This window comes from Rhinoraja longicauda, chromosome 19 (genome assembly GCF_053455715.1).
Source record: "Rhinoraja longicauda isolate Sanriku21f chromosome 19, sRhiLon1.1, whole genome shotgun sequence".
Classification (NCBI taxonomy): domain Eukaryota; kingdom Metazoa; phylum Chordata; class Chondrichthyes; order Rajiformes; family Arhynchobatidae; genus Rhinoraja; species Rhinoraja longicauda.
In genome coordinates, this window is record NC_135971.1 from 30,390,233 (window position 1) to 30,417,292 (window position 27,060).

Genomic DNA, 27,060 nt, shown 5'->3' on the forward strand with positions numbered 1-27,060 from the left:
ATTATCTTATTGGTCTTATTGTTGAACTGCGGGTAATTTTTCATTTCACTGCACATTTATGTGTATGTGACAAATAAATGACTATTGACTATTTTCTATTGATGGAAGGCAATAAAGATTAAACTTCTTTATCATGTTCTCCCGCGCTTGGGGCAGTCAAACCATCTACAGTCGGGGAGATCAAAGCCCCGCAGCCGACGATCCACGCCACCGTCGGTGATCGAAGCTCCCCCGACGGGCCACGGCATGGAGCTCTCGAATCGGCCTCTTCTTACTAGAGACCGCGGGCTTCACGATGTTAAAGTCCACAGGCTCCGCGGTTGCAGCTTCGATCCCCGGCAAAAGGGTCCCAAGGTCCATGATGTTAAAGTCCCGCAGACTCCTGCGGTTTGGAGCGCCGGGTCGGTCTCCAGGAAAGTCCGCCAACTCCTCGATGTTAGGCCGCATCTTAGTAGAGGTAAGAGATTGAAAGCAAGTTTCTCCCAACTCCGCCCCCCCCCCCTCCACACACATTAAACAAACCAACGAACAGTAACACATACTTTTAACACATACTTAAAATAACAAAAACAGAAGAAAGGACAGACAGACTGATGGCGAGGCAGCCACTGCTGGTGGCGCCACCCGGTTTTCTGCTCACGAGTTGTGATTTCCCATTTTGCGTTTTTGAGATATTTCGGGAAGGATTGATTACAGCAAAACAATCCTTCCCGAAATATCTCAAAAACGCAAAATGGGAAATCACAACTCGTGAGCAGAACACGGGGTGGCGCAACCAGCAGTGGCTGTCTCGCCATCAGTCTGACTGTCCTTTCTTCTGTTTTTGTTATTTTAAGTATGTGTTAAAAGTATGCGTTATATTGCAATGTGATAATGCCAAAGCATACTGAACAGCAGCGGTAAAACAAAAGCGTGGTGACAATGAGACCAGATGCATATTTGCATATCAACTAGGGAAGTCCAGACTAATGCTAAACTAATGCGCGCAAATATTAAATTGTGTTGCATGGTCATTGAAAGTCTCAGAACCCATTATACTGAGGGGAATATAGTTTTACACTATCCCCATAGCACAATACGACTATGCGAAGCAGGGAATTTAAGGGCCTCTTCTGCGAGTTGACGAACGAAATAGGAGAGTGTGTGCTGTCTACTGACCAACATGTACAGATAGATTTTGCAAGACCTTTCCCTGGTCTCGAAAATAAAGGTATTGCTTAGTGCTGATTGACCAACATCAACCGGTTAATGGCTTTACCATGACATGCTTATACCTGCAGAAGCATAGAATGGAACCGAATAAATAATATTTAGGTAGAGCGTCCCTCTTCGGATGGACTTTGACCAGGGAAAGTATTTCACAGGGAGGGTGATGAAGGAAGATGACACCTTGTCAGGAGTGAAAGAGCGATTGCACCTTCCCCATCATCCACCACAGGATTTGTGTAAAGAATAAACATGACACCAAATAACGGTCGAACCGAAGACCTGAGCGACAACCGACACGAGTGGTTTAAGGTACTCCAAGCCATTCTGATGACATTCAGAGCAACGCCAACTGAAGGGATACGGTTAATCCCGGTGAGCTGATGACATGCTCAGCCATTTACGGCGGGCGATTGCCCACCGGTGTCGCCCACGGTTGGTGGCGCAGCGATAGAGTTGCTGCCTGACAGCGGCAGAGACCCAGTTCGATTCCGACTACGGGTGCAGTCTGCACGAGTTTATACGTTCTTCCCGTGACCGTGTGACGTACAAGTTCGTAGATTAATTGGCTTGGGCTGGTATACTTGTCATAAGTATAAATTGTCCCTAATGTGTATTGGCTTGTGTTAATATGTGGAGATCGCTGGGCGGTGCTGACTGTGGGCGGCAGGACATGTTTCCGCGTTGTATCTCTAAACTAAACTGCACTAAACTCAACTAAACTAAACTAAACCTACCGAAATTTTTGATAATGGAAGGAGGAGAGTATGTAATGGAAGGAAAATGGTTTGAAAGCACAACGTGGCCTTAGCATAGCGATTGCACGAACTTAAGTACAAAGGAATTGATCAGAAAAAGATCAAGGATTGGGGAAAATGAGCAAATACTTACTGAATCTAAAATGTCAAAGGGTAGAAGCCAGGTAATGTTTGAAATTCTCCGAGAAAGGCTAGTGTCCACTTCCGTTGGGTGGGACCACGTGATGTAATAGTAACAGGGGAAGATTGCGGAATGATGAGGGCCGTTAGGTGGAAACATTGCACTCACATGAAGCAGCATCATCAGGTTAGACTCAACCGCGTTCCAACCAGAATACATTTAATTGGCAGACGAATAAATTGGAAGACAGAACAAAATTGCGTACGAGAAACTTGCGTATATGACGTTAGAAATCTGGCGCACTTTTGCCTCGTTTTCATCTCCTGCCTTGGTCGCTCTCTTCAGCCTTCTCCTGACCTTTTCGTTAGTTCTCCCAAAACTTGCATTGATTGTGCCTAACAAGTTAGTGAAGAATGTTTAGCAGGGCACGGTACGAGAAAAAAAAAACGGCATACAATTGCAGTCAATTAAACTTTTGTGGAGACCCCAATGGGTGTCAGCGAGTTACACCGCAGAAATTTGGGCCTTTCGGCCCGCATCCCCAATACCGACCTAAAAGTACATTCACATTAATACCACTAGCATTAGGACACTGTCCTTCGATGCCTTGGTTATGCCTCAGTGTAATTAAATATATCTATGTTTTCAGATTCCAACAAAACCCTACCCCTCTGGCAGCGTCGGTTGGATGCCGTCCACTCCCGGTATTAATAAAATATTGGCTTAAAATCCTTTTTAAAACCCTTTATCTAACTGTAAGCATGGTTCCTCGTGTTTTCTGATCTTTCTATCATTGACAACGTTTCTAACTACTTATTCTACATATGCACCTTATACTTTTATATAAATTTATCAGGTAATTTCTCCACATGCTTTGGTGCATGGAAAGCAAAAGAAACATCCACCCACGTCCCTTGTCAAACGTCCTCCAAATCTGGCAATGAAATCACAAACCTCTTGTATACTCTGTCTAGCCAAATCATTCATTTGGTCCACTGTGACACTGGACTGGAACGCAATCAAGACCACTTGATGCAGCCTCCTTCAGTACATCTGTTCTCACCAGTTTCCGCCAGAAATACGTTGTCGATTCCGTTCCATCAATCACAATTTACATCAGTCATAACCAAGAATCTGTGATTTAGAGGGAGATTCATTCTCTGCTAATGTCCAGATCCGAGGATTTCAGGACCGGTGATCCTCCAGTGTACAAAGGTCCAATCATCATCTCTGCAAATATGCAAGAAGAGAATTCCCTCGCAAGCTCGATGCTCAGTTAAATCAATGGGGTGCCAAGTGAACAAACTTTCATCTTGGAGCGTCCGCTCACCCCACCCCCACATATCTCTGGCCTCACATCGCGAAGGAAGTCAAAGGTTCAAAGGTTCGGAGGTATTTTATTGTCACGTGTACCAATTAAGGTACAGTAAAACTCGATTGACCATACAGTCATACTAAAAAAAAGCAACAAGACACACAACTTCATAAAAGTTCAAATAAACATCCAACACAGCGGATTCCCCACATTTCTCACTGTGATGGAAGGCAATAAAGTCTAATCTTCTTTCCTCTTTATTCTCCCGCCGTCGGGGCAGTCAAACCATCCGTAGTCGGGGCGATCGAAGCTCCCGCAGCCGGCGATCCAAGCACCCGCGTTGGGGCGTCAAACCTCCCGCTCTGACGCTCCCGCGAAGCACCTGCGGCCTGAAGCTTCCGAAGTCGGTCCCTAACCAAGGTACCGCGAGCTCCACGATGTTAATGTCCGCAGGATCTCGCGGTTGGAACTCCCGAGGTCGATCCCTGACAAAGGGACCACCAGATCAACGATATTAAGTCCTGCGGGCTCCCGCGGTTGGAGGTCCCAAAGTCGATCCCCAGCAAGAGGCCGCAGTGCGGACGGTGATACGATACGGAATATAATCGCATCTCAGTCGAGATAAAAGATTTAAAAAAGTTTCCCGCAATTCCCCCACCCCCCACATAAAACAAAGCTAAAGAACACGAAAACATACATTTAACACACAGTAAATACAACAAAAGGAAGAAAAGGACGAGACAGACTGCTGGCGAAGCAGCCTTTGCGGCGCCAATCAGTGGTGATCTCCTTCGACAGATGTAATCTAACGTGAAGCTGCCAGCGCGGACGGAATCCCTGGGCGAGTTCTGAAATCGTGTGACAATTAACTGGCCTCAGTCTTCGCTGCCATTTTTAACATCTCACTTCAACATTCCACTGCCCCCATCTGGTTCAAGGAAACTTAAATCAGTACAGTCACTAAATAAAACCAAAATGCCCTCTCTCACACTGCCGCTCAGCACATTTACCGTCAACCATTATAAAGTGCATTGAAAGATTGGTAATAGCCCACGTCTGCACCGTTCAGAAGGATAATATTTACTCCCTGCAATTTGCCACAAATGGCTTATGGATCATCCCATCTCTCTTGCAATCCACCCAGCTTCTGATCCCCTTGATAACAGCAATATCTGTGTTGGAATGTTATTCGGTGATACAAGTTCATTGGCAACACCAGAGTAAAGAATAAGCTCAGCCCTAAATATCTCAACCTTGTCTTTAGGGCCTCCATCTAAAGCCGTCTTTATTACTTCCTGACCGGCAGACATGAGTAGTTTACAAAAGGTCATAGCATTTCTCCACCATGACAGTAAACACCAGTGATACTCCGTGGCGTTTGTTCAGTCCCTCTCACTTCTTGTACACCAATAACTGTGACTACATACAATGCGAAATCGATCTGTGTACACCGACACTATTGGTGTCGACGATATTGACTCATTTACATATTGAATGAGAGGAAATGTTGGAAGGAGTTCAACAATCATCTGTATTCTGTCAGGAAATCAACCTTAACTGATGAAGATGACAGAGTTCGTCGTTGACGTAAACAAGCGGGAGGGTGAACATAACACGTCCTGTCCTCATCAACGAGCCCACTTTACAGATTGTCCGGGGCTTCGGGTTCCTGAGCATCCGTATAATTAGCAACCTATCCCGATTCTTTACTACTGAGGCGGTCATAAAGAAAATGCATTAGCAGATTTATTTTCTTGGGCCTGAGAACGTATGACGTGGGCGCGAGGATACCGCCGAAATTCTACGATGCTCCATCGATGACATTCCAACTGGACTGCCAAATATTCCGGTCATGAACGTCTGAAAAACGGTCAGAGAACAGTGAACAGACTACAGTCAATCATTCCTTCCATCCAGTTCAATATCAAAGTACGTTTCACCAGAAGGCCAGAAGTATCGTCAAGCATTCCTGCTATCCTGGTCATTGCCTTTTCTCTTCAAGTTTCTCCGAGAAGATGCAAGAGCTTGAAAGTTCGGATTACCAGACTTAAGAATAGCTTTTATTTCCTCCCTACTATCCAACTACTGAAACAATCTCTTGTTTCGCAGCCCCTTCCGGGATATGCCGCTACATATCTTACTCATAACGTTCCCTCATTCCGTTAATCCGTTGTTGCACGCTCATGTGGCCAACACCGCCTAAGGTGTTCCACGTCTGCACCATTCTGCTGCTTTGCACGCACTGTTGTATTTATTGTAGCATTAAAATTCTTAAATTATTTGCATCGTGAGTTTCGTGTGAACAATGCCTTTCATTGCGCCCTGATGGGTTTGACAATAATCTATTTTAAATCTGAATTTAGAAATATATGATACGGCTTCCAATTTTCCCGTGTAGTGCTGGTGTATCCACTTGGCGTGCCAATACATTGTTACAGTTGATCTATATTGATATTCATTCCAAGTTCCTAGGAATAAATATCAAGTTCCTAGGAATAAATATCAAGTATGTAAGAATAAATATCAAGTCCCTAGGAGTAAATATTACCAGCAATTTGTCCCAGGCCAGTCACATCAACGCAATGACCAACAAATCACACCTGCCTGTTTTATTAGAAGGCTTAGGAAGTTCGCCCTGTCTGCAACAACCCTAACCAACATCCAGAGATGCGCCATCGTAACCTTCTTATCGGAATGAATCATGGCCTGGTTCGCGAGGCTCGCAGAGTCCAGGCTCGCCAGAGTGCCTCCGACAGAGAGTCTCTGTCGGAGGCACCATGGCGGGCCTGGACTCTGCGAGCAATGAAGACCGGGATTCGGAGAGAAGGATGGAGGGAGTCGACGACGGCGGCGAACGTAGGACAAATGGTTCGGTAAGAAGAATAGGAGTGTCTTACCTTTCTCACCCTCGAGGTCGGCTGCTGGTGGTAAATAAGCTGTGACGGGCCTTTGTGGTCAACTGCAGCTGGGACTGTGAAATAACGCCAAAATGGTGTAACTTCAATATGGAATCAGTGGGCTGTTCTATGCACTATGTACTAACCGGATGATACTGCCTATGTAGTGTGATTTTCTTCCTGATATGTACGTAAAACCATAGCTTCATTGCAACTTGGTACAAGTGATAATTTTGAACAATTGTACCATTGAGCAGCTCCGACCAAGACCGCAAGAAATTACAGAGTTGGGGACCTAGCGTAGACCATCACTCAATGAGAATAACAGGCCAAAGAAACACATAAAAGACAGAAGGCATTCTCTGCAAGGTTAGCCTTAAACCTAATTCAAACTCTCAGTCTCTGTGTGTTTTCGGGAACTTCCGATAGTAAACTTCTTTGAGGCTGTCGCCAGCAAAATGATTGATGGATGTTCAGAAAAGCACTAAAATGCTGATGCTTCAGAGGAATGCTGACAAACGACAGTCTTCGCTTTATAACTAGTTATAGGCATATGTGAAGACACATTGTCTATTCTGGATCATAGAAATCACGTCAAGCCTCACATGCTTTTGGCGCAGAAGGCTGTGTCATTGAGTCATAGAGGCATAGAGTGATACAGCTCGGAAACAGGAGCTTTGGTGCAACTTGCCCACAACGTTTTTAATCATCGGTGTTGCTTTGCATGCCTGCAATGTAAAAGTATGTTTTGTGATCAGGATACTGGTAATAATATTGATTAAAAAGCAACAGAGCATAGGTTCAAGCATAAATGTGCATTTATTGATTTCAAAATTATTTAAAAGGACGTTTAACACGCAGACTCGTAATTAACTGAAGAAATGCAATTTCCGTGGCAGTTTTTAAAAACCAGTCCAATCGACTGAGTGAGCACACGCGATCATTCTGCATTACTATTTTTAACCCGACATTTATTCCGAGATCACAGTATGCAACATATGTCGGCAGTGATAACACGGAAAATACGGATAAACATCGTACACATAACAAAGCGAAAGCTATTTCAAGAACAGAAGGAGCATTTATTCGCTAATAGGCAACAAAGGTGCAAAAACATGATTTATTTATTACTGTCGTGTCATTAATTGAGCTATTTGTTTATTACACAATGCACCAGAACAACAGTGACCAAAGAAAATTAAGCTGGCATTTAATTTTGGCAAAGGTATTACATCAATGTTAACCAGAAATTTGGTTAACTCGAGAGCACACATACTGGGGAAGCATGATGGGAAAAATTGCCCGAGTGAAGCATAGGTTTACCACGTTCTCCCTGTTACCGGTGTCCTGCGATTGCTCCGCTGTCCACACAGGTTGATTGGCCTCTATAAATTGTTCGTTTGTTTGGAGGGGGTGGGAAAAAATGAAATAATATAGAATTTCCGTGAAAGGAGATCGATAGTTGGCGAAGACTTTGTCTCCTTGCTCTATCTCCAGAGTAGGATAAACTGAAACACTGTTTTTGAAAAGCTATTGTGCTAAATGCTTGTCCTTTCCGAAACTTACAAGGCTGGGATCACAAACATTTTGTACATGATTCTAATTGGTTCCATTGTCAAGGAACGGCCTGCTTATCTGTGAAAAGGAAGCTGAATAGTTACCACTAATTTTGAAATAAAAATTGTTTGAATATTAAGACTTTATTGAAAGACAACTGAGCTTACGCATCGCTATGACAAACGATTTACTCTGCTTTCAAAGACAAATTTAATGTAACCGATTCAGGACGGGAATAGATGAACGATTATTCGCTTTGTTAAGGGAAAGGTTTATATGGGACAGGTATTCTCTCACTTGTCGGCGGGTTAATCACAATGTCCGGACTATGGTTGAGAGGGAGGAGAGCAGTGCGTTGAGACGAGTGAGATCAGCTTGGGTCAGGGGTGTACAGAATTCAATATTATTGATGTCACGGCAACAAACACCAGAGTTGGTAGAAGTCCCGCGGGATGAGGCCACGTGGAGGAGAAATATGAGAGTGGGGAAAAATGTGACGTCACTGGGATGCGAAGCCCGCTTTGCCATCGAGAATGGTCCGGCGACGGGGCGCCCTAAGAAGAGCTCTACATTATGGCGGAAGGAGGGGGAATGGGTCTCATTGACATGTGGGCGCAGGGGTAAATAGGTAAGGCTTCTGTTGAGGAGCGAATGATCTGCATCCGAAAGAGAGAGGTCGGTGGGTGGTGAAAAGACGCCAAGGGGAGGGTTGTGGTCAACGGAGGGCGGTGATGGAGAGATCGAGGGTGAGGTGCTGTGGGGAGATGATGGGGACTGAGGCAGCGGGGTGCGATGAAGTGTAGTGTAATGGTGGTGCCATTACTGAGGTTCCCTGTTGGCAGTGGGAACAGCGCGACTCAGGAGATTCAGCAGGAGGGTCAGTCCACGTGATGTTGTTGGGACCGGCAGCGTGGAACGTCCGAACGGAACAGAGGCTGGAACCGGGATGAGCTGATGCCTCCCGCCTGCTGGTGGCCGGGGCAGAGTCAAGGAGCGGCTGTGCCAATGGCTGCGGGCGCGCCAGCTGACGGGTTGCAGATAAGGGTCGCCGATGGCGTTGGCTGGCACGACATGGGAGCGGTGGGGAAAACCGTGCGGGCCGACGGAGCGACGACGTCATTAGGCCCTGCCTGGAACCGAAGATGGGGAAGTTCGGCCTAGGACCGTCCCAGGCCGTGGTGGGGGCCGGTGACGGCGACGGCTGCGGTGGTACGAGCCCCGGGATGAATATTAAATCGGTGTTATCCCACTTGCTCTCCCAGTCCTTAAACACAAGGGACGATTCAGAAATGCTAATTAACCCTTTTCGGGATATAGGAGCAAACCGGGGCACCAGGCGTGACTACACACGGTGAGAGGAAGAACCTGTAAACTATACACAGACAGCACTTGAGGATCTGACGCTGTGAGGCAGCAGCTCTACCAGCTGCTCCACCCTGCCGCCCAATTTCATCTTGAACTCCCTCAGGGCGAAATTGGGTCGATACAGGTCATCCTATCTAGATTGTAATTAGGTATATGGTTTGGTCAAGTCAACCTTGATTCGAATTACGTCTTTAGCGCATAAATACTTTATGCAATATGCTGACAGAATGTACAGAATATACGAGTGGAGCCATTACTGAGCTTCCCTGTTGGAAATCGTGAGTGGGGTTTAGAAGGATGAGGGGAGACCACTTTGATACTTGCCGAATAGTGAAAGGCCTGCATAGAGGGGATGTGGAGTGGCTATTTCCACGAGGGCAAAGCCCCAGAATTAAAGGACGTTCCTCCAGGAAGGGGACGAGGAGGAATTTATTTCATTAGAGGGTGGAGAATCTGTGGAATTTGTTGCCCCAGAAGACTGTGGAGGCGGCCAAAGGATATTTTTAAGACATAGATAGACAGAGTTTTGATTAGTACGGGGGACAGTGGTAATGGAGAGAAGGCAGAAAATGGGATTGGGAGGGAATGATCGGTCACCCATGATTGAATGGCGGACTAGACCTGATGGTTCGAATGGCATAATTCAGATCGTATCACTGATGGAACATAGAAACATAGAAAATAAGCGCAGGAGGAGGCCATTCGGGCCTTTGAGCCAGCACCGCCATTCATTGAGATCATGGCTGATCATCCACAATCAGTAACCCGTGCCCAACCTCTCCCCATATCCCTTGATTCCACTAGCCCCCAGAGCTCTATCCAACTCTCTCTTAAATTCATCCGTGATTTGGCCTCCACTGCCCTCTGCGGCAGAGAATTCCACAAATTCACAACTATCTGGGTGAAAACGTTGCTTCTCACCTCGGATTTAAATGGCCTCCCCTTTATTTCAAGACTGTGACCCCTCGTTCTGGACTCCCCCAAAATTGGGAACAATTTTCCTGCATGTAGCTTGTCCAGTCCTTTTATAATTTTATATTTCTCCATAAGATCCCCTCTCATCCTTCTAAACTCCAGTGAATACAAGCCTAGTCTTTTCAATCTTTCCTCATATGACAATCCCGATATGAGCCAACAGATCTGGCACGCTGATGGCCGGTTGTGAGGGAAGGAACGGTGGAGACAATGGCACCGGCCCGTCGGCGGACGGAGTGTGGGGGTAAGGTCGTCAGTGGCGTGGACAGGCATGGTTTGGGACCCACGGGTCAAAGCTGTGCGGTTAGATGGAGCTTCGCCGTCAGGAGGTTCGGCCTTGGATTGGCCTAGGGGGTAGTGGTGGCTGCCGGCGGCTGCAGCTTTGATGGTGCTGGCCTCGGAGTGTGTTTAGTTCTATGTTTGTCCACTTTATTGTCCAATCCCTACAAAATATGGACAATTTACAGACGCCCACGAAGCTACAAGACCCGTACAGCTTTATGATGTGGGTGGAAACCGGAGTGCACTGAGCAAGTACACGCCCGATCAGGGAGAATTTGTAAACTGTAAACCGACTGAGCTCAAGCTCAGAATCGAACCGGGATACCTAGCGTTGCGAGACAGCAACCGTACCAGATTTCTCAGGCTGAAACTGGCATTTTTTTGTCACTGCATCCAGATTGTAATCAAATATATAGATTGCTGAAATTCATCATGTTGAGCATCACCTCTGCTGCTCGCCAATACTGCCCATAACATGCTGACCAGAGGTACACACAGGACTTTACTGTGTGTGAAGTAGTTTCCGACCAGAACCGTCACCTCTCTATCGATAGACACAAAATGCTGAGTAACTCAGCGAAGCAGAGAGCTTCCCTGGAGAACATGGATGGGCGACTTTGCGGGTCGGAACCCTTCCTTCGTCTGAAAAAGGTTTGCAACCCGAAACTTCGCCTATCCATGTTCTGCAATGATGCTGCCTCAACCGCTGATTTACTTCAGCGTTTTGTCTCGACATTCGGTATAAACCAGCACCAGCAGTTCCTTGTTATTACGTCACCCATCTCTGTCCCCGAGAGATGCTGCCTGACCTGCTGTGTTTCTCCAGCACTTTGTGTCTTCTTTGGTAAACTAGTACCGAGGGGTCGTTGGGTTAAATACAGAAATTTATCCGGTGCTAATCTAGTTTTATATCCAATTCTACCACGATATCTGTGTTTATAATTTCTGAGCTGTGCAAACAAATTGTTGTCGTTAATACACAATGTCATATTTGTGCGATGAACCACATATCTGCCTGTAGATGATGCACCTGCAGACTCCTCCTTCCCATCCTGTTCTCTGATGCTGTGTGGGTTCCTCATGTTCTCCCCGCCACCGCGAGGAATTCCCTCGGGGACTCCACTTACTGTCCACGCCACAAAGACGTAAATAGTTTACAGGGCAAATGGTCACTATAATACTGCCCTGGTGCATCTGGGCTGCTTGTTCAATAGTGTGCATTTGGGTGGGTTTTTAGGGAATAAAGTAAATGGACGTGCGGAGGCGAAAAGGACTGCAAGCTTTACCCTGACGGTCGGTATTGACGCTGTGGTGCAAATAATATATCGGAAAGTCAAATGCAATGATATAACGTAGAAGGCAACGTAACTGAAAAAAGGAATTTTCACTTTGAACACATATCACAAATAACACTTTATTGAATTGGAAATAAAAAAGAATGGGCTCTTAATCACTTTTTTAAATTCCTCCCTGAATTTCTTCTGAGACACCCCATAAATAAACGTATTGGTGCAAGCACTCAGAGACCTTAGCATATATCCCGACAGTTCCGCAATGGTAAATGGGTCGTTGTGATCTGTTGTCGAAAACTCCACGTCGAGGAAGTGTACACTCAAGATGCACACGAGGTTTACCATCCACAGTAGGACGAAGCATCCGGATATGGCCAGCAATAGAATGATGGACTTCCTTCTGTTCTCCACCTCTTGATCCGTGCCGCCCATGTCCTTCGAGTTCCCTCGGAGACCACTCCTCACTCTGTTGGCGAGTATGATGTGCGTCATTGTCAGGGCATTCAGCAGCATGATCAGTAAAATTGGTACAAATGGGGTTAAAATTGTATCGATGGTCAAAAGTGCTGCCCATAACCGTGAGGTGTAGAAGTCTGGATTTATGACACAGGACCAGCCTACGTTCTCAATTATTTCTCGAGGTACGTAGGCAAAATATGCAGCTATATTTTCAATAATACAGAAGATACATGTCAGTGATATCACCAAAGCCGCTGTCCTCCCGGTGCAATATTTTGTTCGTAAATTCTGAGTACATATAGAGACAAATCGATCGAATGTGAAGGTCACCGTTAACCACACAGAGCAGTCGATGCAAATAAAGCTAAAGAAAATATTCAGTTTACAAATTTGAGTTGTGTGGAGGAATGAATAAGGAAAATAGCCAACTGAAATCTCGGAGAGAATTACCTCGACGATCAGAACCATTAAATCAGCTACGGCCATGGATACCAGATAGCGGGAGATACGCTTGGAGAGTCCACACTTTCCCCGGGAGAGAATTACGATTGCCATCAGGTTAGCTGTGGGAAAGACGAAATTAAAATCACCAACATTCACTATTCCAGAAGAACATCAGTTTGACAGTTCTGCGAAAGTAAATGTAGTATATGAGACTGCCACCTACCCCTTTTACTCGTGTCGCCCACACATCTCTGATTCAGAAAAGGACATCTGTAAGATGGACTTCGCAAACTAATAGCGAATACAATGCAGTGGCCAAGGCCATGGCTGGATTTACACAGTCGCGGCCGATCGCAGAACGATTATTAAGATGTCGGACGGGTATAGTGGATATATATTAATCGTGAATTCCATTCGCCTGTTCACAGAGAAATGTGGAGAATAAAGAATCTCGGCGGATTTGCCCATCACAGTCCAACGTCATACCATATGTTATAACCTTCCATATGCAGAGAGAACGCAGCACCAAATTTAAAACAAGAACAGTTGACAAGTATTGCGTGCAAACATAAATCGCATCGAGATGTCCGCGGCGAGGCGTGGCCAGGCTCGCATTGCTCACTAGTAGTTGCAGATTGAATTCGCGATGCACATATGAATGCAAGTACTACATCCAATTCACCCCTCTGCTAAACTATATTTCCTAACGCATTTGCGTAAAAAGGTGTCCTCATTTTTCGCCCCTTTCCTTCAAGGCGAATTGATAGCAGGCGCACTGCTGCCTGGCAGCTAAGCGACCTCGGATCGATACTAGTCGCTGGGCGGCGCGGACTTGGTGGGCCGAAAAGGCCTGTTTCCGCGCTGTATATATATATGATATATGATATATGATAGTCACTGGTGCTGTTGGCACCTTCTCCCTGTGCTGGCGTAGGTTCTCCCTGTGTCAGTGCTTGATGGATTAGACAATAGACAATACACAATAGCTGCAGGAGTAGGCCATTCGGCCCTCCGAGTCAGCGCCGCCATTCAATGTGATCATGGCTGATCATTCCCAATCAGTATCCCGTGTAATCAGATTGATTGATTGATACATCATGGTAACAGGTGCCCGGCACACCGAGTCGATCAACTATCACACTGGTTCTATGTTATCCTACATTCGCATCCAGTCCCTGCATACTAGAAGCTAATTATAGAATCCAGTTCGCCTACAATCCATCACGGGTTGTGAGAGGAATGTAGAGCGCCCGTAACTTTGGGATGAGGATGGAGCCAGAGCTGACAGTTGAATCACCGCAATCAGCCGAGATCACGTGCTAATTCTACACATGATCCCAGGTCAGGATCAAACCGGATCTCTGTCGTTGAAAGGCAGTAGCTCTCCGAGCTCCGCTGATATGAGGCACGGTTCTCCGTTGTCCTTCTACTTGCGACACTCTGCTGGCTGGTCGGTTACCTGTCCCAATAAGTTGTCCTTACTGCTTCGGCTCATGGCAAACACTTTGGGTAAATTGGAAAGAGCATGTCAACGGAAAATCAGCCGGTGTATCCGATTGCAGTTGGTCGTGACACAGGCCAGATTGACACGAACTTGCCGCCCTCCCTGTCACAGGTTCAGCATTCACTGCATTCGCTATAAGTCCACTTCGATTTGGCGATGAAGAATAATTACAGTCCTGTGTTTTTCACAGCGCTAATGGAGTCAGAAGCGTCCGCAACAGCAACAGATTGGTATCGTACATGTGTGAGTATCTGTTAATTCAGTGTGCAACGGACGGAACCGATAAATATATGCCGCACAATGCTGGATCAGTAACTCAAGCAATAATTAATAACACAGACTTTTTAAACAGTAAAGACGAGAGAGCGAAACTTGGGTACAGAATAATAAAGGACTTACCAGGAATACCAACAATGACAAGGATAGGGTAGAAAATGTTCTCTACCTGTTTGAGTACCGGCAGGTCCATACCCAGAGACAATCGTCGTTTACTGCCAGTGGTATGACAGTTCGCTTGCTTTTAAAGATAGCAGCATATTCTCCAGATAAATCATATGGTCACTAATCAAGGCAAATTAATTGGGATTAGTGCCAGTCAGTTAAACAAACAAAGTTACCCTCATCACGTCAGTTGCTGCTAATTATGTTATTGCGCAATAACTGCCAGCACTGTTCTGGAAAATAGATATTATGATATTCTATTACAGAAAATAGGGAGAATTATAAGTAAGAACATATGTTTATTAGCCTATTCGCATTGTCGACTTCCTGCGGGAAAGCAATTTTGAATTATCCACGCATATCCATGTGCCTATCTCAAAGCTTCTTGCACGTGACTCTCACATCTGCTTTCACCACCATCGCTAACAGCCCGTTCCAGACACTCCACGATTGAATAGCGTAGACTTGATGGGCCGAATGGCCTAATTCTGCGCCTTTCACACGATCTTATGATCTTATGCTCCAACAAATGTATTTATAATTGATTTGGGATTTCACTTAACCTTAACCTCAATGCAGACTTATGTAACCATTTTTGTGGCTTCTGATATATTTTATGTTTCCCTGTACGCCTTCTAAACTCTTGAAATTGACAAAGGGGTCCAATGCAGATGGGCGAAACGTTTGGCATATATGTGTCTGAAGGGCTCTATTCTGTGCGGCACAATGCTTTGACTCAATGTTTCCCTAATTGTACCCCCATTCAGACTTTGCCTGGCATCAAGTTTGATCCCAACACCATCCCACTCCACCTACCTCCATCAACAAGGCAACGAAACTAAATAGCTGACGCATGGTAATCAACTCAGAAGATGTTTTCACAGTGAATCACATCACATCGGCACTCGGGATGGTGGGAGGGATATTCCACGGAATTTGGAGGCAAAGTGGACGTTAGTGTTTAAGGAAGATAAATGGACTAATACTGCTCAGATGCAGGAGACGGCCCGGATGCAGTCGTAGATGAGGCGGTGAACGAGTTGGAGGCTTGGCCCATTGTACACGTGGATCAACGACTGTTCGACGTACACGACAAAAATCCATGCATGTGTCCATTCGACTGCACGTGGCTTTATCTTTAACTTGGTGAATGTGAGAGGAGTCTAAAGAGAAGTTGTTCCGGGCGAGGAGATAATGCGCCAGCGGAGGAGAGTGTGAGTAAAGGGACATTGAATGTGTCTCTACTCGAGGAAGAATCTGAGTGCCTTGAACGGAGGTGAAATGGAATTGGACGCCCATGGTGAAAATGAAGCAATGGGGGCCTAGATACTTAATGTTTGTTAAAGAGATGAAGGGCGTGTGAGTTGCGGTTGACGGAGGTGTGAAGCGACACAAGACGAGGGATGAAATGGAATCGTCTTAGGTGGAGAACAGTTCAACGGGGTAGGAGAAGGCAGTGACAATGGGTCTGTCAGGGCTTTGTGGATTTCGGGGAGGCGATAGATGTGGGCATCGTGGGGCTGAGGAAGGATGAGGGCAGAGGTTGTGGAGGGGAGATCGCCGGGGGCGGTGCGATCAGACTGAATGGGACGATACACTGGAGTTCGTCTGTGGGGTCATGTTCGACGAGTAAGTATGAGGAGATGTCCGAGAGCTGATGGCTTACCTCAACTGGGTAAAGGTCAGCCCGCCTGATTACAATGGCATCTCCCTTGGTGGTGGGTTTTATAACAATGTCGGGATTGTTGCTGAGAAAGAGTAGGCCTGTGCGTTCAGAGGGGGTGACATCCGTAAGTGGAGTAGAGAATTCAAGACGGTTGATGTGTCGGCAGTTGGATATAAAAAGTTCCGGATAAGGCACACAGGATTTCACTGTTCTGGCTCAAAACGTGATACGGTCATGATACAGCAGGGGATACATTGAATGGGCGCGCAGAGGGGAAAGAGGCTGCAAGGATTAATTTGACAGTCGGCATTGACTCGATGGTGCGAATGGTGTCTCGGAAAGTGAGATGCAATAATATAACATTGAAGACAACGTAATTTCGAAAGAAATTCTTAGTTTTCATCGAGTCATTAAAGACAATTTATTGAATTGGAAAAGAATACGAATGGGCTCTTAATTACATTTTTTAGTTCCTCCCTGAGTTTATTCTGGGCCACCTCATAAATAAACGTGTTGGTGCAGGCACTCAGAGCTCTCAGCATATATCCGGACAGAGTTCATCCAAACGAGAGTAAATCTAATGTCGGTATTGTCTGACCGACAAATCAAGATCCTCGCCATGTCCCCCCTAAACCCCTCCGGTGCCTCCTACAATAACCTTGCAGATCTCACATTAGGTCCTGGTGATTTATTCACATTATTGCTCTTCAGTAGCCTCAGCACCGCCTCTTTCTCGATCTCAAACTGCTTCCGCATATTTGGATTCTTCACACTGATCTCGCTGTCCTCCAAATCCTTCTCCTCCGTGAGTATGGATGCAAATTAGTCGTTTAGCACCTCACCTACATCCTCCCACTCCGCATAGATACCATCACTTTTCCCTGTAATCCTACTTCCTCCCAGGCCACCCTTTGATTTTTAACATCGTCTAAGAAACGTTGAAGGTTTTCTTAATCCGATTCGCCAATGATATTTCATGGTCCATTTTGGCTGTTGTAATCGCCCGATTGAGTACTTTATATTGAATACTCCTGCACACTTTATATTCCTCATAAACCCCGTCAGATGCCATCTTCTTGAACATAACAAACGCTCCCGTTTTCTTACCGACCACGTTTAAACCTCCTTGGCTATTCACGATTCCCTTAACATGACGTCCTTACCCCTCCCTCCCTACTAGAACATGCGGATCCTCCATTTGATCAGCTGGCCTTTAAATGAGTCCTAAGTGTCTGATGTGGACGTACCCAATAACAACTGCTCCAAATATACCCTCCCTTACTCCTGCCTAATGACATTGTAAACTACTTTGACACGAATTTAATACCCCCTTCATGCATACTTATCCATATTATGAACAATCTTAAAATGTTTAGAGTTTTGAACACTACCTTCAAAATGCCCTTTTACCGCAACACCTTACCTGGCCAGACATGTTTCCCAATACAATATCCAGTATGGTTCATCTTCGCGTCGGACTATCCACATACCTTTTAGGGAAATCTTCTTGGATACGTCTAATCCTCTTGCATTAAGTTACTGTCAGTATTGGGGAAGTTAACCTCATGCACTACAACTACACTGTGCTTCTTCTATCCTTGCATAATCGATATACATATCTCATCCTCCATCACCCACTGCCTACAATTTAGTCTCATCGGAGAGATGGTGCCATTCTTATTTTTTAAACTCAACCCTGAATACCTCAGTTGACGTACACTCCACTATGTCATCTTCAAATACCGCCATAACATCCTCCCTGACTTGTGAAGCAATCAGCAATCAAACAATATTGTATGCCCCTGCTAATGAAGACAAGCATCGCATAAGCCTTCAACGTATGCTTTCCAGTTTCACAGATCCTAGACGTATACATCAATTATTCTCTGATTCTCAATTAGCTATGGGGGACCACCATTCATTATAAAACATAGAACACAGAAATGACCAGTACAGGAACAGCCCCTTCGATCATACCTGCCTGTGCCGAACATGACGGCAAACTAAACTGATCTCATGTTTCTGCACGAGATCCATACCTCTCCATTCCATGCATTCCCACATGCTAAACCAAAAGCCTCTTCAATGCCACGATGGCGTCTGTCTCCACCTCCACCTCTGGTAGCGCGTCCCGGGCATCCACCACTCTCGGTGCCATTGCGACATGTGTTTTTTAGTCTATGTCCGGTTCATTGTGAAGATGATCGGTGCTGACACCCTTATTGCTTTTATATATGTTCCGCATATGAGCCCAGTTGGATATGATCAGCACGTCTACACATATCTCCAAAGGTTGGTGGTAATATTAACAGCGAGGACGATTATTAGGTACAGGTGATTGTGTGGTGATAATTGTGAGGTGGTGAAGTGTTGAATAATAAGGATGGGACGTACACAATTTTCAATTTTTGCGTATAGTTACGATAGTTACATTTTATGAACTATGGGCAGGCATTTGAGAGGGTGCAGGCAAGGTTTGCCAAGATGCTGCCTGCATCAGTGGTGATCAGCCATAAGATATTTGAGAGAGTTTGCTGTTTAAACTCTACCCTGACTTGCACTTTCAACTCGGGCCCAGTTACCTTGTTACTGACAGATCAGAAAAGCAGAGACACAAAGACGTCTCAATGAGCAGTGGTGAGTTTCTCAAACAAGTCCCTTTATTCGTTTATTCAAACCCTCAACAGTTAGTCAAATACCCTTCAGTTTGTCAGTGTGTTCCTCGTGGAGGGAGAGGGGATGGCCGCGCCTGTGTTCTATTTCCCCAACTACCTGAAGGTGTATGGGCCCAGCCCTGCGTCGATCGCCATAGGAAACGTGCTAGGAGGCGGAGTAAACGCGCGGGTGCCTCGGCTAAATGGAAAAATGTCGCCCGCTCTTGCTCAACACCGGCCTACCTCTTTCAGCTCTGCGAATGTGGATCCGGTCGGCCGTGTCGTTCCATCCATCGGCGCTCCCTCGAGATCAGGTATGCCTTTCTCCGACCGATTATACCGGACACGTACCTGGACACCGGACCGGTGGCCTGCGGGCTCCCAGCCAAGCTGTCTGTGATGCGCAGTGGCGTGGTTTCCCTGAACCTCCGCCCCTTGGCGTGGGAGCCATTACCGAATTACAACGTTCCTGCTATCCCCGTCAAGGTGGCTCTGATCAACGCGCGATCCTTGTCCAATAAGACTTTTATCCTCAATGACTTTTTCACCGCCCGTGGATTGGACCTTACTGCTGACAGCAACCTGGCTTAACTCTGGTGAGCTTGTTCCACTTGTTGAACTCTGTCCTGATGACTGTAACCTTTTTAGCTCGCCTAGGCTCTTCGAGCGCTGTGGGTCCTACCCGCTGTGTTTAAACAGCATTTCACTGCCGCCTACTGAACTCTGATCATTTTTCCAGCTTCAAGGTGCAATTAATTAAAGTAGGCCTGGTCTATCCCCTCTTAATTGTTCTTGTGTACCGCCCACCAAAAGTGCATAAAAACGTTATCACTCCATTTGCTGATTTCATCCCTAACACTATGCCCAACTTTGATCGTGTCCTGATTCTTGGTGATTTTAATATTCATGTTTGCTGTCCTGCTAAGCTTCTTGTAAGTGAATTTATACATCTGGTTGAGTCTTTCAATCTGACTCTACTTACCACGGGTCCTACTCACAAGCAAGGCCATACTCTCGACCTAGTGTAATCGTATGGTTTTTCGATCTACAATATGGAAATAATTGATGCGTGTCTGTCAGGTGTTATATTTGATGCATTCCTGTCCTTCAGTCTCACCAATTCTCATCTCCCTGTTCGTTGCTCTCTGTACAGCAACTCTTCGACTGCCAATAAGTTCTCTGAGGCTCGCATAGCTGCTCCCAATACCTGCGCTATTGAGGCTTCTCCCCCCCCCCCCCCCCATATCAGCACTGAGGATCTTACTTCTTTATTTATACTACTTGCTCCTCCATTCTGAATTCTGTTGCTCCCCTTAAAGTGAAAAAGCCTAAGCCTAAATGTCGGCCTTGGCTTAATGACACCGCTAGAGCCCTAAGGATGGAGTGCAGAAAATCAGAACGGGGTGGGAATGTGATAAGCTTCAATTTTCCTTTGAAATTTTGAGAAACAATATTCACAAATATCAGGAAGCAGTTAACGCTGCGAGAGCAAAATACTTCTCTGACATTACTTCCAAAAACTCTCATCATCCCAAGGTCTTGTTCAGTACCATTACTTCTGTTATATGTTCCGCCCCAGTACCAGCTTAGATGGCTCCCCTGCTAAGTGCGAAGATTTCTTCCGATTTTTCACTACAAAGTCGAGGCCATTAGAATGAACATTTCCCCTCCCACCCGTGACCTAGCTTTTTCGCTGATCTGTCCATCTAAATTGGATTGTTTCCAACCCATCACGCTATCCTCCCTTGCAAAGCTTGGTTCCATCATGAAACCTGCAACCTGCCTCCTTGAGATTGTCCCCACTGCCCTCCTGAAGGATGTCGTTAACATAGCCAGTCCCACCATCCTTTCTATTATCAACAGCTCTCTGACCACTGGCACCGTTCCAACCTGCTTTTTTGTTTATTTTGTTTTTAATTGATGTCTTTTAACATGTTCGATATAAAATAAAATGAAATGAAATGAAATGCTTCAAGCGCGCAGTCGTCCAGACCCTCCTGAAAAAAAATCTAATTTAGACCCCACCTTGCCAAGCAACTACAGACCAATTTCTAAACTTCCACTCCTGTCAAAGGTTCTCGAAAATGTAATTCTCATTCAATTACTGCCCTACCTACACCAAAATAACATCTTAGATAGTTTCCAGATAGGTTTTAGGCCTCACCATAGCACAGTCTGCCTTGTTGAAAGTGTACAATCACCTGCTCCTCTCTATCGACTCCGGTGACTGTGCCATCCTGTTTCTTCTTGACGTCAGTGCGGCCTTCGATACAGTGGGTCACAACATCTTAATTTACCCTCTCCAGTACGGGATTGGTGTAGATGGCACTGCCTTGAACTGGTTCGCATCCTAACTCAAACATACGAGCTTCCCCATCTACATAGACAACATTTCATCTTTTCCAGCTAGCCTCTCCTGCGGGGTTCCACAAGGTTCCATCCTCGGCCCCATTCTCTTCTCTATGTACATGCTTCCCCTCGGCGAAATTATTCAAAGACACGACATTTCCTTCCAGTGCTATGCTGATGACATCTCCCCCTGAAACCAAACAACCGGTCCAATCTAATCAGTCTCACGAACTGCCTTGAGGACATAAAATGTTGGATGGCACAGAACTTTCTACAGCTGAATGAGAGCAAGTCTGAAGTCATCCTATTTGCCCCCCCTGACTCCATCAAAGTGATAACCAATAGCCTTGGTAACTTATCCACCCCCGTTAAACCTCACGTCAAACACCTTGGTGTGATATATGATTCCGCCTTTAAGTTTGACAAGCAAGTAAATTCAGTGATAAAGCCGGTTTCTTCCAGCTTCGCACCATATCTAAAATCAAGCCGTTCCTCTCATTCAAAGATCTGGAGAAAGTCATCCACGCCTTTATATCCACTCGCTTGGACTACTGCAACTCCCTGTTCGCTGGGATCAGTCAGTCATCCCTGTCCCGCCTGCAATTGGTCCAGAACACCGCAGCAAGGCTCCTTACAGGTACCCGAAAGAGGGACCATATTAACCCTATTCTGGCCTCTCTTCACTGGCTGCCAGTACGGTTCAGAATCGATTTCAAGATTTTCTTGTTTGTCTATAAAGCCCTAAACGGGCTTCCCACTCCCCCCACCCCTCCCATATCAAAACCTTTTAAACCCTTACTCTACCTCCAGGTCCCTCGCGTAGGCTGACTTGGGGCTACTGGCTGTCCCGCGGTCCAGGCTTAAGCTCAGTGGTGACCGCGCTTTTGCGGTTGCAGCTCCTAAACTGTGGAACAGCATCTCCCGCCCTATCAGATCTGCCCCCTCCATCGGCTCTTTTAAGTCCAGGATCAAAACATACTTCCATTCTTTAGCGTTTTGAAGCCTTCTGAAGGGGCTGATTTTTGTTTTGTGCTGCTCCCTTTGAACTGTTTTGTTTGTGCCTGTGTGCTGTGATGTCAGTTTCTTATTGTGTTTTTAGTACCTGCTCTGATGTACAGCACTTTGGTCAACGTGGGTTGTTTTTAAATGTGCTTTTATAAATAAATTTGACTTGACTTGAATTGATATGACTAACAGTCTACTGCGAAGCACTCTAAGAGAAACCATAGTATTTCAATGACTCACAGAATCGGGAGGCTTTTTACAACCGATAGCACAAAGATTAAATTCTGATTTTATTTTTTGATATTATGGATCAGTATCAAAGTATCATTGTAGTCTTCTTTCCTTATATCCCCCCCCCCCACAGAATTATTTCCAATCATTGCCCGAGTTATCTTTAGTCCTCCAAAATAACTGCGTGCCTGTTTCCTTGCCAATTCTCCATCCAACTTTCGAGGTCTTTATCCCGCGGAGTGCAGAGCTTAGATCTGTTAATGTGGGAGCTCGAAAATATATCAACTGCACCGTCCCCATCAATATCTCTTCGTACCTCTTTGAAAAATACAATCAAAGCATTTAAACAAAACGTTCTCCTAGAAAGTATGCTGCCCACATCCTATTAATTCCTAGTTTTCCAAGTTTCGATGTAGCGGAGAAAATAGGTGGTGGATGGCGCCAGTGTACGCGTGGAAAAAGGACTGTTCTGAACAACGAACATTAAGGCAAGAAAAAGTGGGGCCCAATCGAGTGCATATAGTTAGACCTTTAACGGAGACAATGAGAGGAGTCAAAAGTGAAGTTGCTCGGGGCGAGGACCAATTACACCAGCGGAAGAGCATGCTAGTAGGGGGATATGGAAAGGATCTCTCTTCGAGGAAGGATCGGCGAGCCTTGAGACCTCGTGGAGCGTGAAGATATAGAGGCACTGGACGACTATTGTGAAGATAGTGAAATGGAGGTCTAGACAATGAAAGTTATTGAAGAGATGAAGGGCGTGTGAAGTGTCTAGGAAGGAAGTGGAAATGGAACGGAAATGGAACGGACAAGGAAGAAGAGGTCGGAATGAAGGTATGTGGAGAAATGTTCAGCCGGGTAAGGGAAGTGAGAGACAATATGTCTGACAGGCTAGTCCACATTGTGGACCTTGGGGTGGATATAGAAAGGGCTGTTCTGGGCTGGGATACGAGGTCGGAGGCTCTGGAGCGGAGATCGCTAGATGCGATTAGAAGAGAAACAGTCTGAGAGATGTTGGCCTCGTGCTCGGCTGAATGGACACGATCGAGGGGCAGGTACGATGAGGGGCGCGGGCGCTAATGCCTACATCGTGGTCATTTAGAAATGCCAATTAACCTTGTTCGGGATATAGGGGGAAACCGGGGCACCAAGCGCGATCACACACGGTGAGAGGAAGAACCTCTAAACCATACACAGACAGTACTCGCTGCCATAATCGAACCTGAGCATCTGACGCTCTGAGGCAGCAGCTCTACCACCTGCTCCACCCTGCAGCCCAATTTCACCTTGAACCTCCTCATGGCGAATCGTCGTGGCTGAATCGTCGCCTATCCATGTCCTCCAGCGATGCTGCGTGACCCGATGATTTGCTTCAGCAATTTGTATCTATCTCCGGTATAAACGAGGACATGAAGATCCTTGTTATTACCTTACTCATCTGCGGTCCCCTGAGATGCTTCCTGGCGTGCTGATTTGGTCCACTACATGTGTCTTTAAAAAACGGTGTCCACACGTCCTTGATTTAAGTTACAGGCAGTAATTAATCCGTTGCTAAACTAGTTTTATATGTAGTTCTCGCAGGAGGTCTATTTTTATCATTGCTACGTAGTGTAAACAGAGTATTGTACTTAACACCCAGTGCCATCATTGTGTTCTCAACGACTTATCTGCCTGTAGATGATGTCTCTGCAGACTCCTTCTGGCTCTTTTCTCGGATGCTGTGCGGATTTCGCATGTATCCTTCGGCTTAACTCGCGGGCACCAGATGTCGTCCACGGCCCAAAGACGCAATCGATTGAAGGGGTAAAATGGCTCCATGATATGGTCATGATGCAGATGGGTTGCCGGTGCGTTTGGTGGGCATTTGAGTGGCATGTAATGGGGATAAATTGAATACACGTGCAGAGGGGAATGTTGCTGCAAGGATTACCCTGACAGTCGGGATTGACTCGATGGTGCGAATGACATTACGGAAGGTTAGGTGCAATAATGTAATAAATGAGACAACGTAATTTCGAAATAAATTTTCAGTTTCACCGGGACATTAAAAACACTTCATTGAATTGGAAAAGAAAAAGAAAGGGCGCAAAATCACATTTTTAAATTCCTCCCTGAATTTTTTCTGGGACACCCCATAAATAAACGTGTTGGTGCAGGAACTCAGAGCCCTCAGCATATATCCGGACTGTTCTGCAATGGTAAATGGTTTGTTGTAATCTGACCCTAAAAGCTGAACGTCCAGGAAGTTTACACTCATGAAACACACGAAGGTCACCATCCAAAGTAATACGAAGCTACCGGATATGGCCAGCAATAGAATGATTGACTTCCTTCTGTTTTCCACCTCTTGATCTGCGCCGCTCTCGGCCTTGTTGTTCCCTCGGAGACGGCTCCTCACTCTATTAGCGTGAATAATGTGATTGATTGTCAGTGCGTTGAGGAGAATAATCAGCAAAATTGGTACAACTGGGGTTAAAATTGTTTCGATCAGCGAAAGTGCTGCCCATAACGGTGTGGTGTAGATGTCGGATGAAACCCAACAGTACCAAGCCACGGTATCACGAATGTATAGAGGAACGAGGGAAATATATACTGGAATATTTTGAGTAATAATCAAGATACACGTCACTGCTATTACCAACCACGCAGTTTTCTCAGTGCAATATTTTGCTCGTAAATTCTGATTACAAATAGTTACAAAACGATCGAAGGTGAAAGTCACCGTTAGCCACACAGAGCAATCAACGAAAATACAATTCAAGAAAACACGCAGCTTGCAAATGTGAGATAAGTTGAGAAATGAATACGGAAAATAGACACATGTCATCTCGGAGAGAATTACCTCGAAGATCAGAACCATTAAATCAGCTACGGCCATAGACACCAGATAGCGAGTGATACATTTGGAGAGACCACACTTTCCCCTGGATAGAATGATGACTGCCAACAGGTTAGCTGGAAAAAAGACCACATTAAAAATTAAATAATTAATTGTTCCAATAGAACATTCGTTTGACGATTCTTCATACGACAGTGAGTGGATTATTGGTTTATGTATCTCGCATCGAGATGCTCGACACAGATGTCTACGGTAAGAGGACTAGTCACCCTTACATTCCTCGTTGTCACTCGCAGATTGATTTGGTGATCCGCATGTGAATGCAAATATTGCATCCAATAGGTATGGAAGTGTGAAAACGCACAGCACCAGATTCAGGAATATTTTTTCCCGGCTGTTATCGGGCAACTGATTCACCCTACCACAACCAGAGAGCAGTCCTGGACCACTATCTACACATTTGGTGACCTCGGACTATCCTTGACCGGACTTTGGTGGCTTTACCTTTCACTAAATGCATTTCCCCTATTATGTATCTTTACACTGCAAAAGGCTCGATTGTAATCATGTATTGCCTTTCCGCCGACTGGATAGCACGCAACAAAAGCTTTTCACTGTACTTCGGTACACGTGCCAATAAAATATATTAAAATATATTAAACAAATTACGCTTCTCTTAACCTTCATTTCCTATATATGTACTTCACAAGGCGTTGGATTTTCATCACCCATTTCCATCAAGGCAAGGGGACAGTGGTGGCACAGCTTCCTAATAGTTCCAGCGTCCCGGGTTCGATACTGGTTACTGGAGTTGTTTGTGTGGAGTTTCCACCTTCCGCTGAGCTCACGTTACCATGCCTGCGTGATTGTTTAATTTTATGGATTGATTGATTGATTGATTGATTGATTGATTGATGGGTTGATGGATTGATTGATTGATTGATGGGTTGATTGATTGATTGATTGATTGATTGATTGATTGATTGATTGATTGATTGATTGATTGATTGATTGATTGATTGATTGATTGATTGATTGATTGATTGATTGATTGATTGATTGATTGATTGATTGATTGATTGATTGATTGATTGATTGATTGATTGATTGATTGATTGATTGATTGATTGATTGATTGATTGATTGATTGATTGATTGATTGATTGATTGATTGATTGATTGATTGATTGATTGATTGATTGATTGATTGATTGATTGATTGATTGATTGATTGATTGATTGATTGATTGATTGGTTGATTGATTGATTGATTGATTGATTGATTGATTGATTGATTGATTGATTGATTGATTGATTGATTGATTGATTGATTGATTGATTGATTGATTGATTGATTGATTGATTGATTGGTTGGTTGGTTGGTTGGTTGGTTGGTTGGTTGGTTGGTTGGTTGGTTGGTTGGTTGGTTGATTGGTTGGTTGATTGATTGATTGATTGATTGATTGATTGATTGATTGATTGATTGATTGATTGAGCCCCCTTGTCCTTCCGCTAGCGAAATACCGCTGGCTGATATGTTACTTATCCATATAAGTTATCGCCTGTGCGTCGGCTTCTCCGCGAAACTTCAGGAAAATTGGGCAGAGCATGTGAAAATGAAAAATCCAATTGCAGTTGGACACGAGACAAGCCAGATGAACTGAACTTGCCGCGTTCTATATCGTCATGGCTGCATTCGT

The 27,060-nt window shown here is 45.2% G+C and overlaps 1 protein-coding gene across 1 annotated transcript; it reads right to left on the minus strand.

The window, feature by feature from the left end:
* Positions 1-24,565: 24,565 nt before the first annotated feature.
* On the minus strand, positions 24,566-25,399 carry LOC144602929 (uncharacterized). Its single transcript, XM_078416052.1, has one exon. The coding sequence runs from the start codon at positions 25,397-25,399 to the stop codon at positions 24,566-24,568; it is 834 nt and encodes a 277-aa protein (XP_078272178.1).
* Positions 25,400-27,060: the final 1,661 nt, after the last annotated feature.